At 43.3% G+C, this 18331-nt stretch overlaps 1 protein-coding gene across 1 annotated transcript; it reads left to right on the forward strand.

The window, feature by feature from the left end:
* The first annotated feature begins 10454 nt into the window (after window positions 1–10454).
* Window positions 10455–16020, forward strand: LOC112267652 (gastrin-releasing peptide receptor-like). Its single transcript, XM_042315817.1, has 3 exons — window positions 10455–11096; window positions 14711–15062; window positions 15556–16020. The coding sequence occupies exons 1-3, from the start codon at window positions 10681–10683 to the stop codon at window positions 15952–15954; spliced, it is 1167 nt and encodes a 388-aa protein (XP_042171751.1). The 5' UTR covers window positions 10455–10680; the 3' UTR covers window positions 15955–16020.
* The last annotated feature ends 2311 nt before the right edge of the window (window positions 16021–18331 follow it).

The raw sequence follows: 18331 nt of genomic DNA on the forward strand, positions 1-18331 counted from the left end.
TCCTGTGTCCTCACACCTCATACCTCTTCCTGTGTCCTCACACCTCATACCTCTTCCTGTGTCCTCACACCTCATACCTCTTCCTGTGTCCTCACACCTCATACCTCTTCCTGTGTCCTCACACCTCATACCTCTTCCTGTGTCCTCACACCTCATACCTCTTCCTGTGTCCTCACACCTCATACCTCTTCCTGTGTCCTCACACCTCCTCATACCTCTTCATACCTCCTCCTCATGCTTCTTCATACCTCCTGCCTCACACCTCCTCCTGTTTCCTCACACCGCATCACATCTACTCCTGCCACCTCACTTCCTCCTGCCTCTTCTCACTTTCTCACACGTTTGACCATGGGGCAGCCTCCGTCTTTTGGCTCCTAACTCTAGGAAACCAGAGTAATTACTCATGTTTGTCCTTCAGTCACAATTCTAGAAATTGTAACCATTGATGTCTTGGCTTGATAATGAAGTCCTCTGCATTCAGCCAGTCAGTCACTCAGCCAGACAGTCAGCCACCCAGCCCGCCAGTCAGTCAGTCACACAGCCAGCCAGTCAGTCACTCAGCCAGACAGTCAGCCACCCAGCCCGCCAGTCAGTCAGTCACACAGCCAGCCAGTCAGTCACTCAGCCAGACAGTCAGCCACCCAGCCCGCCAGTCAGTCAGTCACACAGCCAGCCAGTCAGTCAGTCACTCAGCCAGCCAGTCAGTCACTCAGCCAGACAGTCAGCCACCCAGCCCGCCAGTCAGTCAGTCACACAGCCAGCCAGTCAGTTAATCAGTCAGCCAGTCAGTCACACAGCCAGACAGTCAGCCACCCAGCCAGCCAGTCAGTTAATCAGTCAGCTAGCTTGCCACCATTGAATAGAAACTCCTTTGTCAATGTGAAATAATAGCCAAGGTAAAACACTCTGGGGGGGGGTACAAATAAATGACAACACAGTTCTCTTGTCTTCATTGATTAGCTTCCTTCAGTGCTGAGCGTTTGTGTAGGAACGTTCTTCCTGAATCGACAACACAGTTGACATTTAATCAACATGTGGCAGCTATTTGGAAAGGCTGGCTAGAAGATGGGTGGGGATAATTGGGGTAAAATTGAATTGTGACTTACATTTTCAAACTCCTAGCATTAGTTCTAGTGCTTAGAGGAAGGAGCCTTCCAGAATGTAGGATGGCTGACATTTGGACGACATTTTAGATTCCTCAATGAAGAACACAGTCAATGAATGAAAGAATAATAGCTTTCCACGTGTTCATCTGTCTCTCTGTCTATTGCATATGTCACTGGTTGAATAATGACTAAATAAGGAATAGTCAATTTATCAAAGTTGATTTAAATAATGAATAGTCCATTTGTTTAAAATGATTTAAATAATGAATAGTCAATTTATTAAAGTTGATTTAAATAATGAATAGTCAATGTATTAAAGTTGATTTAAATAATGAATAGTCCATTTATTAAAGTTTATTTAAATAATTAAAAGTCTATTTATTAAAGTTGATTTAAATAATGAATAGTCCATTTATTAAAAATTATTTAAATAATTACAAGTCAATTTATTAAAGGTGATTTAAACCATGAATAGTCCATTTATTAAAGTTTATTTCTCTAATTTGAAATGCCAGTTTTCAAGATGCCATTTGTTACAGACAGTAAGCAACATTTTTGGACAGTCTCAGTCTGGTAAAATGTCATCTTTAAAAGTGCTCTCTTCCCTTTCTTACAGACAATGAGCAACATGTTTGTACAGCTCTCCCTGTCTCAGTTGGAAAGGCAGGTTTTGAGAATGGGTGACATGTTTGTACCGCTCTCCCTGTCTCAGTTGGAAAGGCAGGTTTTGAGAATGGGTGACATGTTTGTACAGCTCTCCCTGTCTCAGTTGGAAACGCAGGTTTTGAGAATGGGTGACATGTTTGTACAGCTCTCCCTGTCTCAGTTGGAAACGCAGGTTTTGAGAATGGGTGACATGTTTGTACAGCTCTCCCTGTCTCAGTTGGAAACGCAGGTTTTGAGAATGGGTGACATGTTTGTACAGCTCTCCCTGTCTCAGTTGGAAACGCAGGTTTTGAGAATGGGTGACATGTTTGTACAGCTCTCCCTGTCTCAGTTGGAAACGCAGGTTTTGAGAATGGGTGACATGTTTGTACAGCTCTCCCTGTCTCAGTTGGAAACGCAGGTTTTGAGAATGGGTGACATGTTTGTACAGCTCTCCCTGTCTCAGTTGGAAACGCAGGTTTTGAGAATGGGTGACATGTTTGTACCGCTCTCCCTGTCTCAGTTGGAAACGCAGGTTTTGAGAATGGGTGACATGTTTGTACAGCTCTCCCTGTCTCAGTTGGAAACGCAGGTTTTGAGAATGGGTGACATGTTTGTACAGCTCTCCCTGTCTCAGTTGGAAACGCAGGTTTTGAGAATGGGTGACATGTTTGTACAGCTCTCCCTGTCTCAGTTGGAAAGGCAGGTTTTGAGAATGGGTGACATGTTTGTACAGCTCTCCCTGTCTCAGTTGGAAACGCAGGTTTTGAGAATGGGTGACATGTTTGTACAGCTCTCCCTGTCTCAGTTGGAAACGCAGGTTTTGAGAATGGGTGACATGTTTGTACAGCTCTCCCTGTCTCAGTTGGAAAGGCAGGTTTTGAGAATGGGTGACATGTTTGTACAGCTCTCCCTGTCTCAGTTGGAAAGGCAGGTTTTGAGAATGGGTGACATGTTTGTACAGCTCTCCCTGTCTCAGTTGGAAACGCAGGTTTTGAGAATGGGTGACATGTTTGTACAGCTCTCCCTGTCTCAGTTGGAAACGCAGGTTTTGAGAATGGGTGACATGTTTGTACAGCTCTCCCTGTCTCAGTTGGAAAGGCAGGTTTTGAGAATGGGTGACATGTTTGTACAGCTCTCCCTGTCTCAGTTGGAAACGCAGGTTTTGAGAATGGGTGACATGTTTGTACAGCTCTCCCTGTCTCAGTTGGAAAGGCAGGTTTGAGAATGGGTGACATGTTTGTACAGCTCTCCCTGTCTCAGTTGGAAAGGCAGGTTTTGAGAATGGGTGACATGTTTGTACAGCTCTCCCTGTCTCAGTTGGAAAGGCAGGTTTTGAGAATGGGTGACATGTTTGTACAGCTCTCCCTGTCTCAGTTGGAAAGGCAGGTTTTGAGAATGGGTGACATGTTTGTACAGCTCTCCCTGTCTCAGTTGGAAACGCAGGTTTTGAGAATGGGTGACATTTTGTTCTCCCCAGTCCCCAGCATAAACTGTATCTAACCATCAATCTTGACCACTAAACTAAATCCAACCAAAGTCTATGATGACCAATCTCTATATTTATCCCAGGAGGATGAATGCAAGGACAAATACTCAGCGAGCTTTACAGCAGTTTTACAGCAGTATTTGGTAAAAGACCAAGCACATATTATTGCAAGAACAGCTCAAATAAGCAAAGAGAAATGACAGTCCATCATTACTTTAAGACATGAAGGTCAGTCAATCAGCAACATTTCAAGTGCTGTCGCAAAAACCATCAAGCGCTATGATGAAACTGGCTCTCATGAGGACCGCCACAGGAAAGGAAGACCCAGAGTTACCTCTGCTGCAGAGGATAAGTTCATTAGAGTTACCTCTGCTGCAGAGGATAAGTTTGTTAGAGTTACCTCTGCTGCAGAGGGTAAGTTCATTAGAGTTACCTCTGCTACAGAGGATAAGTTCGTTAGAGTTACCTCTGCTGCAGAGGATAAGTTCATTAGAGTTACCTCTGCTGCAGAGGATAAGTTCATTAGAGTTACCTCTGCTGCAGAGGATAAGTTCATTAGAGTTACCTCTGCTGCAGAGGATAAGTTCATTAGAGTTACCTCTGCTACAGAGGATAAGTTCGTTAGTTACCTCTGCTGCAGAGGATAAGTTCATTAGAGTTACCTCTGCTGCAGAGGATAAGTTCATTAGAGTTACCTCTGCTGCAGAGGATAAGTTCATTAGAGTTACCTCTGCTGCAGAGGATAAGTTCATTAGAGTTACCTCTGCTGCAGAGGATAAGTTCATTAGAGTTACCTCAGCTGCAGAGGATATGTTCATTAGAGTTACCTCTGCTACAGAGGATAAGTTTATTAGAGTTACCTCTGCTGCAGAGGATATGTTCATTAGAGTTACCTCTGCTACAGAGGATAAGTTCATTAGAGTTACCTCTGCTGCAGAGGATAAGTTCATTAGAGTTACCTCTGCTACAGAGGATAAGTTCATTAGAGTTACCTCTGCTACAGAGGATAAGTTCATTAGAGTTACCTCTGCTACAGAGGATAAGTTCATTAGAGTTACCTCTGCTGCAGAGGATAAGTTCATTAGAGTTACCTCTGCTACAGAGGATAAGTTCATTAGAGTTACCTCTGCTGCAGAGGATAAGTTCATTAGAGTTACCTCTGCTGCAGAGGATATGTTCATTAGAGTTACCTCTGCTGCAGAGGATAAGTTCATTAGAGTTACCTCTGCTGCAGAGGATAAGTTCATTAGAGTTACCTCTGCTGCAGAGGATAAGTTCATTAGAGTTACCTCTGCTACAGAGGATAAGTTCATTAGAGTTACCTCTGCTGCAGAGGATATGTTCATTAGAGTTACCTCTGCTGCAGAGGATAAGTTCATTAGAGTTACCTCTGCTGCAGAGGATATGTTCATTAGAGTTACCTCTGCTGCAGAGGATATGTTCATTAGAGTTACCTCTGCTGCAGAGGATAAGTTCATTAGAGTTACCTCTGCTGCAGAGGATAAGTTCATTAGAGTTACCTCTGCTGCAGAGGATAAGTTCATTAGAGTTACCTCTGCTGCAGAGGATAAGTTCATTAGAGTTACCTCTGCTGCAGAGGATAAGTTCATTAGAGTTACCTCTGCTGCAGAGGATAAGTTCATTAGAGTTACCTCTGCTACAGAGGATAAGTTCATTAGAGTTACCTCTGCTGCAGAGGATAAGTTCATTAGAGTTACCTCTGCTACAGAGGATAAGTTCATTAGAGTTACCTCTGCTACAGAGGATAAGTTCATTAGAGTTACCTCTGCTGCAGAGGATAAGTTCATTAGAGTTACCTCTGCTGCAGAGGATAAGTTCATTAGAGTTACCTCTGCTACAGAGGATAAGTTCATTAGAGTTACCTCTGCTACAGAGGATAAGTTCATTAGAGTTACCTCTGCTGCAGAGGATAAGTTCATTAGAGTTACCTCTGCTACAGAGGATAAGTTCATTAGAGTTACCTCTGCTACAGAGGATAAGTTCATTAGAGTTACCTCTGCTACAGAGGATAAGTTCATTAGAGTTACCTCTGCTACAGAGGATAAGTTCATTAGAGTTACCTCTGCTACAGAGGATAAGTTCATTAGAGTTACCTCTGCTACAGAGGATAAGTTCATTAGAGTTACCTCTGCTACAGATGATATGTTCATTAGAGTTACCTCTGCTACAGAGGATAAGTTCATTAGAGTTACCTCTGCTACAGAGGATAAGTTCATTAGAGTTACCTCTGCTACAGAGGATAAGTTCATTAGAGTTACCTCTGCTGCAGAGGATAAGTTCATTAGAGTTACCTCTGCTGCAGATGATAAGTTCATTAGAGTTACCTCTGCTGCAGAGGATAAGTTCATTAGAGTTACCTCTGCTGCAGAGGATAAGTTCATTAGAGTTACCTCTGCTGCAGAGGATAAGTTCATTAGAGTTACCTCTGCTGCAGAGGATAAGTTCATTAGAGTTACCTCTGCTGCAGAGGATAAGTTCATTAGAGTTACCTCTGCTGCAGAGGATAAGTTCATTAGAGTTACCTCTGCTACAGAGGATAAGTTCATTAGAGTTACCTCTGCTACAGAGGATAAGTTCATTAGAGTTACCTCTGCTGCAGAGGATAAGTTCATTAGAGTTACCTCTGCTGCAGAGGATATGTTCATTAGAGTTACCTCTGCTACAGAGGATAAGTTCATTAGAGTTACCTCTGCTGCAGAGGATAAGTTCATTAGAGTTACCTCTGCTACAGAGGATAAGTTCATTAGAGTTACCTCTGCTGCAGAGGATAAGTTCATTAGAGTTACCTCTGCTGCAGAGGATAAGTTCATTAGAGTTACCTCTGCTGCAGAGGATAAGTTCATTAGAGTTACCTCTGCTACAGAGGATAAGTTCATTAGAGTTACCTCTGCTGCAGAGGATAAGTTCATTAGAGTTACCTCTGCTGCAGAGGATAAGTTCATTAGAGTTACCTCTGCTGCAGAGGATAAGTTCATTAGAGTTACCTCTGCTGCAGAGGATAAGTTCATTAGAGTTACCTCTGCTGCAGAGGATAAGTTCATTAGAGTTACCTCTGCTGCAGAGGATAAGTTCATTAGAGTTACCTCTGCTGCAGAGGATAAGTTCATTAGAGTTACCTCTGCTGCAGAGGATAAGTTCATTAGAGTTACCTCTGCTACAGAGGATAAGTTCATTAGAGTTACCTCTGCTACAGAGGATAAGTTCATTAGAGTTACCTCTGCTACAGAGGATAAGTTCATTAGAGTTACCTCTGCTACAGAGGATAAGTTCATTAGAGTTATACAGAGGATAAGTTCATTAGAGTTACCTCTGCTACAGAGGATATGTTCATTAGAGTTACCTCTGCTACAGAGGATAAGTTCATTAGAGTTACCTCTGCTACAGAGGATAAGTTCATTAGAGTTACCTCTGCTACAGAGGATAAGTTCATTAGAGTTACCTCTGCTACAGAGGATAAGTTCATTAGAGTTACCTCTGCTGCAGAGGATAAGTTCATTAGAGTTACCTCTGCTGCAGAGGATAAGTTCATTAGAGTTACCTCTGCTGCAGAGGATAAGTTCATTAGAGTTACCTCTGCTGCAGAGGATAAGTTCATTAGAGATACCTCTGCTGCAGAGGATAAGTTCATTAGAGTTACCTCTGCTGCAGAGGATAAGTTCATTAGAGTTACCTCTGCTGCAGAGGATAAGTTCATTAGAGTTACCTCTGCTGCAGAGGATAAGTTCATTAGAGTTACCAGCCTCAGAAATTGCAGCCCAAATAAACATTTCACAGAGTTCAAGTAATAGACACATCTCAACATCAACTGTTCAGAGGAGAATCAGTCCTTCATGGTTGAATTGCTGCAAAGAAACCACTACTAAAGGACACCAATAATAAGAAGAGACTTGATTGGGCCAAGAAACACGAGCAATGGACATTAGACCAGTGGAAATCTGTCCTTTGGTCTGGAGTCGAAATTAGAGATTTTTAGTTCCAACTGGAAGATGGTGTGGGTGAAAGGATGATCTCCGCATGTGTATCTCCCACTGTAAAGCCTGGAGGATGAGGTGTGGTGGTGTGGGGGTGAACGGATGATCTCTGCATGTGTATCTCCCACTGTAAAGCATGGAGGAGGAGGTGTTATGGTGTGGGGGTGAACGGATGATCTCTGCATGTGTATCTCCCACTGTAAAGCCTGGAGGAGGAGGTGTTATGGTGTGGGGATGCTTTGCTGGTGACACTGTTGTGATTTATTTAGAATTCAAGGCACACTTAACCAGCAAGGCTACCACAGCATTCTGCAGCGATACACCATCCCATCTGGTTTGGTTATAGTGGGACTATCATTTGTTTTTTAACAGGACAATGACCCAACACACCTCCAGGCTGAGGAAGGGCTATTTGACCAGAAGGTGAGAGATGGAGTGCTGCGTCAGATGCCCTCCACAATCTCCCGACATCAACCAAATTCAGATGGTTTGGGATGAGTTGGACCGCAGACTGAAGGAAAAGCAGCCAACAAGTGCTCAGCGTATGTGGGAAGTCCTTCAAGACTGTTGAAAACGCATTCCAGGTGAAGCTGGTTAAGAGAGTGTCAAGAGTGAGCATCAAGGCAAAGGGTGGCTAATTGACCAATCTCAAATATAAAATATATTTTGATTTGTTTAAAACTTTTTTAGTTACTACATGATTCCATATGCGTTATTTCATAGTTTTGATGTCTTCACTATTATTCTACAATTTAATTTTACCTTTATTTAACTAGGCAAGTCCGTTAAGAACAAATTCTTATTTTCAATGACAGCCTAGGAACAGTGGGTAAACTGACTTGTTCAGGGGCAGAACGACAGATTTTTACCTCGTCAGCTCGAGGATTCGATCTTGCAACCTTTCGGCTCCAAGCTCTTATATCTAAGTGAGAACACCAATGTCCCTGGGGATAGGATGATGAGCTCAATTGTACACAATCAATTATACACAATCATATACAATCAATTATACACAACAATGTACATAATCTAACCACTAGGCTACCTGCCGAAAACAATACAAGTAAAGAAGAACCCTTGAATGAGTAGGTTTTCTAAATCTTTTGACCGGTAGTGTACATGTTTACCCTTTTGATCAAAATAAGGATTGTGGTTTTACCTTTTAATGGAGGGCAGTGGAAAGGATTAAAGAAGAGATGGAGAGAGAAAGACATGGTCTCCTTGAAGGCCCCACATGCTGTGGTTTTACCTTCTAATGGAGGGCAGTGGAAAGGATTAAAGAAGAGATGGAGAGAGAAAGACATGGTCTCCTTGAAGGCCCCACATGCTGTGGTTTTACCTTCTAATGGAGGGCAGTGGAAAGGATTAAAGAAGAGATGGAGAGAGAAAGACATTGTCTCCTTGAAGGCCCCACATGCTGTGGTTTTACCTTCTAATGGAGGGCAGTGGAAAGGATTAAAGAAGAGATGGAGAGAGAAAGACATGGCCTCCTTGAAGGCCCCACATGCTGTGGTTTTACCTTCTAATGGAGGGCAGTGGAAAGGATTAAAGAAGAGATGGAGAGAGAAAGATATGGTCTCCTTGAAGGCCCCACATGCTGTGGTTTTACCTTCTAATGGAGGGCAGTGGAAAGGATTAAAGAAGAGATGGAGAGAGAAAGACATGGTCTCCTTGAAGGCCCCACATGCTGTGGTTTTACCTTCTAATGGAGGGCAGTGGAAAGGATTAAAGAAGAGATGGAGAGAGAAAGACATGGTCTCCTTGAAGGCCCCACATGCTGTGGTTTTACCTTCTAATGGAGGGCAGTGGAAAGGATTAAAGAAGAGATGGAGAGAGAGAAAGACATGGTTTTCTCCTTGAAGGCCCCACATGCTGTGGTTTTACCTTCTAATGGAGGGCAGTGGAAAGGATTAAAGAAGAGATGGGAGAGAGAAAGACATGGCCTCCTTGAAGGCCCCACATGCTGTGGTTTTACCTTCTAATGGAGGGCAGTGGAAAGGATTAAAGAAGAGATGGAGAGAGAAAGACATGGTCTCCTTGAAGGCCCCACATGCTGTGGTTTTACCTTCTAATGGAGGGCAGTGGAAAGGATTAAAGAAGAGATGGAGAGAGAAAGACATGGTCTCCTTGAAGGCCCCACATGCTGTGGTTTTACCTTCTAATGGAGGGCAGTGGAAAGGATTAAAGAAGAGATGGAGAGAGAAAGACATGGTCTCCTTGAAGGCCCCACATGCTGTGGTTTTCAGTTCTTCCATTCTGAGAACATGTGATGTCACACTTGAGACGTTCACTGTGTCAGCTGGAGGTCTGGTAGATGTCCTGATGGTTGATACTTTATTTTCTAATCTCTCTCTCTCTCTCTCTCTCTCTCTCTCTCTCTCTCTCTCTCTCTCTCTCTCTCTCTCTCTCTCTCTCTCTCTCTCTCTCTCTCTCTCTCTCTCTCTCTCTCTCTCTCTCTCTCTCTCTCTCTCTCTCTCTCTCTCTCTCTCCCGCTCTCTCTCTCCCCCTCTCTCTCTCTCCCTCACAAAACATTAATCCCCAACATCATCACATCCACAGGGGTAAACATATTTTTTCCTAGGACCATTAATGCCCTCTCTAGTAAAATATATTGTTTGTCAATGAGTATAACCTGTATGAAACAAGGTTCAATAAAAATAATGGTTGGGTATTATCACCTCTCCATAAAACACCAGGCATTTTTCACTTTTCTCAGGCTTTTGCTGCCAGCTCACAACTGATATGAAATCAGTGTCACCAGTGGTCAATAGCTCTTATATCTAAGTGAGAACACCAATGTCCCTGGGGATAGGATGGTGAGCTCAATTGTACACAATCAATTATACACAATCATATACAATCAATTATACACAATCAATATACAATCAATATACAAAATCCATCATACACACATATGATATGTTGTCTATATAAGCTCAATAATAGTGCATTCAAGTAGTGCCACGGCCTTGGTACAAAATCAACTGCATTTTCTGGATTCCTCAGGAAACCAAAACTACTAACTACACTACAATATGTATTGCATTTGTGTTTTGTATCATTGTAAATAAATGCTAAAATTAAATTAATAAAAAAAGTTTTTTTCGTTCTTGAGAGACACTGCTGACAGAGAGCGCAGACCCACAGCGCGCGAAAGAGGACAGAAAAGCGCATTTTGCGCACGCGCATTTAAAGAACAGTAGAGGTCGCGTGGTCCAGTCAATACAACCCCACCTCAATCAGTGTTGGGATTGGGGACTATAGGTAGACCGCGCACGTCGTCTAAGAAAGCACACTTTATAATCGGATAATATACATTTATTACGTCAGAGTAAAACTCTCCAAAGTGGAAATGCATTTTTCTACGCACCAGTTGGAGACTATCAGTAAGGCAAATGAAGCGAATTTTATTTAAACTTTTATAAACAAGACATGGGATGTTGAGAGAATGTCCTTCGAAGAACCTTTTCATATTACACAAGAATTTGATTTGTACCAGAATGTGTCCAAATGGGCGCACCACGGTAATCACACAGGGGCCACTTCGGAACCATCTATGTTCTACATCAGCATCGTCATCACTGCCATTTATGGAGTCATCATAGTCGTGGGACTAATCGGTAACATAACCCTCATCAAGACATTGTCTTCCTCTAAATCCATGCGGAATGTCCCCAACCTCTTCATGTCGAGTCTCGCGTTCGGGGACTTGGTCCTCCTGGTTACTTGCGCGCCGGTGGATGCCAGTCGGTACCTCGCGGACGAGTGGCTCTTCGGTAGAGTTGGATGTAAACTCATACCATTCATCCAACTCACCTCCGTCGGAGTGTCTGTTTTTACCCTGACTGCGTTGTCTGCTGATAGGTAAATAGCCTTCACTTTATGTTTTAGTCTACTACACTCATATTGCAACATGGACGTTTAGTTATCCAACTTATCCATAGGCTACACATACCATTGCCAACTGATCTGGTATTTTAATGTAGAGTTGTATAGTTAAATGGTTGTAGACTTGTAGTTACTTTTAGCTCAACATATTGTCGTTTAGGTAAAATGATGAAAACGGGATAGCTTGCCATCCTTATCGAATATTATCTCTGAACGCATCTCTGGCGGGCGAGAGGTTCTTCGGCTAAACTCTATCGAGCTGGAAATAATATGAATTTAAACAACGGTATGGGTACAACCTGTCCAGAACATGATGCTACTGAGACAATGCAGATACAATCTGATTTACTCTGTTGCGTTATTACGCGTTCGGATCAGTGGGATCATACTTTGATGAGAGATATGAGATGTGCTAGAGGCACAGAAATGAGATCATACTTCGATGAGCGATATGAGATGTGCTAGAGGCACAGAAATGAGATCATACTTCGATGAGCGATATGAGATGTGCTAGAGGCACAGAAATGAGATCATACTTCGATGAGCGATATGAGATGTGCTAGAGGCACAGAAATGAGATCATACTTCGATGAGCGATATGAGATGTGCTAGAGGCACAGAAATGAGATCATACTTCGATGAGCGATATGAGATGTGCTAGAGGCACAGAAATGAGATCATACTTCGATGAGCGATATGAGATGTGCTAGAGGCACAGAAATGAGATCTGACATATGAGTAGAAATCTATAAGCCTGCGACTTCATGTGTGTGTTTGTGACAGTGAATGAGTAAATGAGTGACGGTGCTTGCATGCATGGGCGTGCCTGTGTGTTGTCGGGGGGGTCATAGGCTATATCCTTCCCACACAACTTCCCACAACCAACCTTTTAATTGGGATGATATAGTTTGCATCCCAAATGGCACCCTTTCCCTATGTATCCACGGGGCTCTGGTCAAAAGTAGTGCACTAGGGAATAGGGTTTCATTTGGAACGCTGCCATAAAGTGTGCATCCCTGTGGACTGGGAGGAGAAGACATCCATCATATAGACTGACCATCACCATGGCAGCCATATAATGATACCCTCTCTAGCTAGCCTATTACTATGTTCTGTGTCTTTGCTCTAAAGTCTCTCATTTAGCCTAGGATCCCATTAGCAGATAATAATCCATTCATAAATGACAGATACCCCCCCTCTCCTCACCAGCTTCCCAACGTTTCCTCCGTTTAAATCCTAACCATATACTTTCAAAACCGAGGTTAAAATACTATGAGATCATTTCAATCAACTTTATCTGTGCTTGATTGAGCTTGCCTCAATGGAACCTGGCTCTCCAGGTGTGCAGGAGTAAACATTACAGCTGGACTATATGTACTAGAGTACGTGGACACCCCTTTCAAAGTGGATTTGGTTATTTCTGCCACACCCGTTGCTGACAGGTGTATAAAATCGAGCACACAGCCATGCAATCTCCATAGACAAACATGTCCTTAATGAAGAGCTCAGTGACTTTCAACGTGGCAACACCGTCATAGGATGCTACCTTTCCAACAAGTCAGTTCATCAAATTTCTGCCCACCTAGAGCTGCCCCGGTCAACTGTAAGTGCTGTTATTGTGAAGTGGAAATGTCTAGGAGCAATAACGGCTCAGTGTAAAGCCACATAAGGTCACAGAACGGGACCACCGAGTGCTGAAGTGCGTAGCACGTAAAAACCCTCAATACAGAGTTCCAAACTGCCTCTGGAAGATATGTCAGCACAATAGCGGTTTGTTGGGTTGAAATGGGTTTCCTGGCCGAGGAGTCGCACACAAGCCAAAGAACAAGCGCAAGCCTAGTGTCAGCAGGAGTGGTGTAAAGCTCGCTGCCATTGGACTCTGGAGCAGTGGAAACGCTACCTGCCCCAATGCATAGTGCCAACTGTAAAGTTTGGTGGATGAGGAATAATGGTCTGGGGCTGTTTGTCATGGTTCGGGCCCCTTAGTTCCAGTGAAGGGAAATATTAACGCTACAGCATACAATGACATTCTAGATGATTCTGTGCTTCCGACTTTGTGGCAACAGTTTGGGGAAGGCCTTTTCCTGTTTCAGCATGACAATGCCCAAATGCATAAAGCGAGGTCCATACAGAAATGGTTTGTCGAGATCGGTATGGAAAAACTTGACTGGCCTGCACAGAACCCTGACCTCAACCCCATCGAACACATTTGGGATGAATTGGAATGCCGACTGCGAGCCAGGCCTAATCGTCCAACATCAGTGCCCGACCTCACTAATGCTCTTGTGACTGAATGGAAGCAAGTCCCCGCAGCAATGTTCCAACATCTAGTGGAAAGCCTTCCCAGAAGAGTGGAGGCTGTTATAGCAGAAAAGGGGGACCAACTCCATAATAATGCCCATTATTTTGGAATGAGATGTTCGACAAATGAATAGAATGGAAGGAATAGTATAGAATGAACAGAATATAATGAATAGTATAGAATGAATAGAATAGAATGAATAGTATAGAATTAATAGAATAGAATTAATATAATAGAAGGAATAGAATAGAAGGAATAGAATAGAATAGAATGAATATAATAGAAGGAATAGTATAGAAGGAATAGAATATAATGAATAGAATAGAAGGAATAGTATAGAAGGAATAGAATAGAATGAATAGTATAGAAGGAATAGAATAGAAGGAATAGTATAGAAGGAATAGAATAGAATGAATAGAATAGAAGGAATAGAATAGAAGGAATAGAATAGAATAAATATAATAGAAGGAATAGAATAGAAGGAATAGAATAGAATGAATATAATAGAAGGAATAGAAGGAATAGTATAGAAGGAATAGAATAGAATGAATATAATAGAAGGAATAGAAGAGAAGGAATAGTATAGAAGGAATAGAATAGAAGGAATAGTATAGAAGGAATAGTATAGAAGGAATAGAATAGAAGGAATAGAATGAACAGAATAGAAGGAATAGAATAGAAGGAATTGAATAGAATGAATGTTGATGCACAATCAACATCTTATGGTCTCGTCTGACGTCAGTAGAAAATATTCATTCAGGTAGCAGACATGACGCTCTTTACCAAACAGTAAAAGGAACCGAGGGGTTGAAATATGAAGAAAAATGAGAAACAGGAGAATGTAGAGTTGATTGGAGAACAATCGGGTTTTGAAGGATAGCACCTGGTTAGTTGAAAACTGTCTGTGTCCCAACGGGCACCTTATTCCCTTTATATTGCATTATTCCACATAGGGAATAGGGTGCCTTTATATTGCCTTGCTCCACATAGGGAATAGGGTGCCTTTATATTGCATTGTTCCACATAGGGAATAGGGTGCCTTTATATTGCCTTGCTCCACATAGGGAATAGGGTGCCTTTATATTGCCTTGCTCCACATAGGGAATAGGGTGCCTTTATATTGCCTTGCTCCACATAGGGAATAGGGTGCCATTCAGGACTCAACCCAAGTGCCAGCAAGATATCTGTATAAGGCAAGCAGAGATCAAGAATCATACGTCACACATACTTCTGAACAGGTGGCCTAAGTTGAGGAGATCATGTCTTCCTCTTCCTCCTCCTCCTCCAGGTACAAGGCAATCGTGAAGCCCATGGACATCCAGGCATCCAACGCCCCGGCGAGGATCGTCCTGCGGGCTGCAGTGATCTGGCTCTTCTCCATGACCCTGGCTGTCCCCGAGGCTGTCTTCTCAGACCTCCGCTCATTCAGCATCCACAGCACCAATGAGACCTTCATCACCTGCGCCCCCTATCCCCACGATGGTGAACTGCACCCCAAGATCCACTCCATGGCCTCCTTCCTCATCTTCTATGTCATTCCTCTGTCGGTTATATCAGTCTATTACCTGTTCATCGCCAGGAGCCTGATCAGGAGTGCCTATAATATGCCGGTGGAGGGCAACGTGCACGTCAGAAGACAGGTGGGTCTCTCGTCTTCATCAGCTCTTCTATTTTCTTTTCCTTCTTCATCTCTTCTATTTTCTTCTAGTTCTTCTCCCTCATCATCTCTACTATTTTCTTCTAGTTCTTCTCCCTCATCATCTCTACTATTTTCTTCTAGTTCTTCTCCCTCATCATCTCTACTATTTTCTTCTAGTTCTTCTCCCTCATCATCTCTACTATTTTCTTCTAGTTCTTCTCCCTCATCATCTCTACTATTTTCTTCTAGTTCTTCTCCCTCATCATCTCTACTATTTTCTTCTAGTTCTTCTCCCTCATCATCTCTTCTATTTTCTTCTAGTTCTTCTCCCTCATCATCTCTTCTATTTTCTTCTAGTTCTTCTCCCTCATCATCTCTTCTATTTTCTTCTAGTTCTTCTCCCTCATCATCTCTTCTATTTTCTTCTAGTTCTTCTCCCTCATCATCTCTTCTATTTTCTTAATCTTCATCTCTCTCTCTCCACAACATCACAGATAGAGTCCAGGAAGCGCCTTGCCAAGACCGTCCTGGTGTTTGTGGGCCTGTTCGCCGTGTGCTGGCTCCCCTGTCACGTGATCTACCTCAACCGCTCCTACCACTACTCCGAAGTGGACACCTCCATGGCCCACTTCATCTTCACCGTGGGAGCCCGTATCCTGGCCTTCACTAACTCCTGTGTCAACCCCTTCGCCCTCTACCTGCTCAGCAAGAGTTTCCAGAAGCAGTTCAACAAGCAGCTGTGTTGTTGTTGTCGAGCCCTGGCGAAGAGGTCCCAGAGCCAGAGGAGGAACAGGAACAACATACACATGACCTCCCTCAAGACCACCAACCACTCAGTGGCCAGTCTGAGCTTTATTAATGGAAAACACATCTGTCAGGAGGACAGTGTGTGAGAGACAGATGGGTGGATGGTAAGAGAGAGACAGACATACAGGTCTACCAAGAGGAGAGAGTGTGAGACAGACAGACAGACAGACAGGTCTACCAAGAGGAGAGAGTGTGAGACAGACAGACAGACAGACAGGTCTACCAAGAGGAGAGAATGTGAGACAGACAGACAGACAGGTCTACCAAGAGGAGAGAATGTGAGACAGACAGACAGACAGACCTACCAAGAGGAGAGAATGTGAGACAGACAGACAGAAAGACCTACCAAGAGGAGAGAATGTGAGACAGACAGACAGACAGACCTACCAAGAGGAGAGAATGTGAAACAGACAGACAGGTCTACCAAGAGGAGAGAATGTGAGACAGACAGACAGGTCTACCAAGGGGAGAGAATGTGAGACAGACAGACAGGTCTACCAAGAGGAGAGAATGTGAGACAGACAGACAGGTCTACCAAGGGGAGAGAATGTGAGACAGACAGACAGGTCTACCAAGGGGAGAGAATGTGAGACAGACAGACAGACAGACAGGTCTACCAAGGGGAGAGAATGTGAGAGACAGACAGACCTACCAAGAGGAGAGAATGTGAGACAGACAGACAGGTCTACCAAGAGGAGAGAATGTGAGACAGACAGGTCTACCAAGGGGAGAGAATGTGAGACAGACAGACAGACAGACAGGTCTACCAAGGGGAGAGAATGTGAGACAGACAGACAGGTCTACCAAGGGGAGAGAATGTGAGACAGACAGACAGACAGACCTACCAAGAGGAGAGAATGTGAGACAGACAGACAGACAGGTCTACCAAGAGGAGAGAATGTGAGACAGACAGGTCTACCAAGGGGAGAGAATGTGAGACAGACAGACAGGTCTACCAAGGGGAGAGAATGTGAGACAGACAGACAGGTCTACCAAGAGGAGAGAGTGTGAGACAGACAGACAGGTCTACCAAGAGGAGAGAGTGTGAGACAGACAGACAGGTCTACCAAGAGGAGAGAGTGTGAGACAGACAGGTGTAGTTGGATGGTAGGACCAAGGGAATAGAAGAACCAAGGGATATCAAAGGTTCCAGTGCGGTATGCAGATGGTCGGGTGGGACTGGGGAAATTGCTCACCCTTTGAAATGGCCGCTAATCTGGAATCACCTGAGAGTTTCCTGACCTGTTTGATTGTATTGAGCCTTTAATCAAGATCCCACAGCAGCTATATAGATGATCTACATAGAACAGTATGTGTACCTGTATGTATTTGAGCAGTATGTGAACCTGTATGTATTTGTACAGTATGTGTACCTTTATGTATTTGAGCAGTATGTGTACCTTTATGTATTTGAGCAGTATGTGTACCTGTATGTATTTGTACAGTATGTGTACCTTTATGTATTTGTACAGTATGTGTACCTTTATGTATTTGAGCAGTATGTGTACCTTTATGTATTTGTACAGTATGTGTACCTGTATGTATTTGTACAGTATGTGTACCTGTATGTATTTGTACATGTATTTGTACTAATTACCATTTGTTGTATTTGACATGGCATTACATTTGTTTAATTTGTGTAATGTTTTGATACTTGATATGGTGTCCTATAAGCCCATGTGGGCTGGGCACCAGTTGGTGGACAGAATGTTACTCTGTGGTACAGCTCCGTGGTACAGCAGTATTTGTACAGGTACCTGTGGTACAGTAATGTGGTACAGCTCTGTGGTACAGTAATGTGGTACAGCTCTATGGTACAGCTATGTGGTACAGTAATGTGGTACAGCTCTGTGGTACAGTAATGTGGTACAGCTCTGTGGTACAGTAATGTGGTACAGCTCTATGGTACAGCTATGTGGTACAGCTATGTGGTACAGTAATGTGGTACAGCTCTGTGGTACAGTAATGTGGTACAGCTCTGTGGTACAGTAATGTGGTACAGTAATGTGGTACAGCTCTGTGGTACAGTAATGTGGTACAGCTCTGTGGTACAGTAATGTGGTACAGCTCTGTGGTACAGCTATGTGGTACAGTAATGTGGTACAGCTCTGTGGTACAGCTCTGTGGTACAGCTCTGTGGTACAGCTCTGTGGTACAGTAATGTGGTACAGCTCTGTGGTACAGCTCTGTGGTACAGTAATGTGGTAGAGCTCTGTGGTACAGTAATGTGGTACAGCTCTGTGGTACAGTAATGTGGTACAGCTCTGTGGTACATTAATGTGGTACAGCTCTGTGGTACAGTAATGTGGTACAGCTCTGTGGTACAGTAATGTGGTAGAGCTCTGTGGTACAGTCATGTGGTACAATTCACCTCATGTGGGTATTGAATTGTCTATGTTATTGTAGTATGCTGCTTCTGTGTATTGTCTTGACTGGCTAGATGTTGTCTGTAACGTAAGACCC

Source organism: Oncorhynchus tshawytscha, unplaced genomic scaffold, assembly GCF_018296145.1.
Source record: "Oncorhynchus tshawytscha isolate Ot180627B unplaced genomic scaffold, Otsh_v2.0 Un_contig_2177_pilon_pilon, whole genome shotgun sequence".
Classification (NCBI taxonomy): Eukaryota; Metazoa; Chordata; class Actinopteri; order Salmoniformes; family Salmonidae; genus Oncorhynchus; species Oncorhynchus tshawytscha.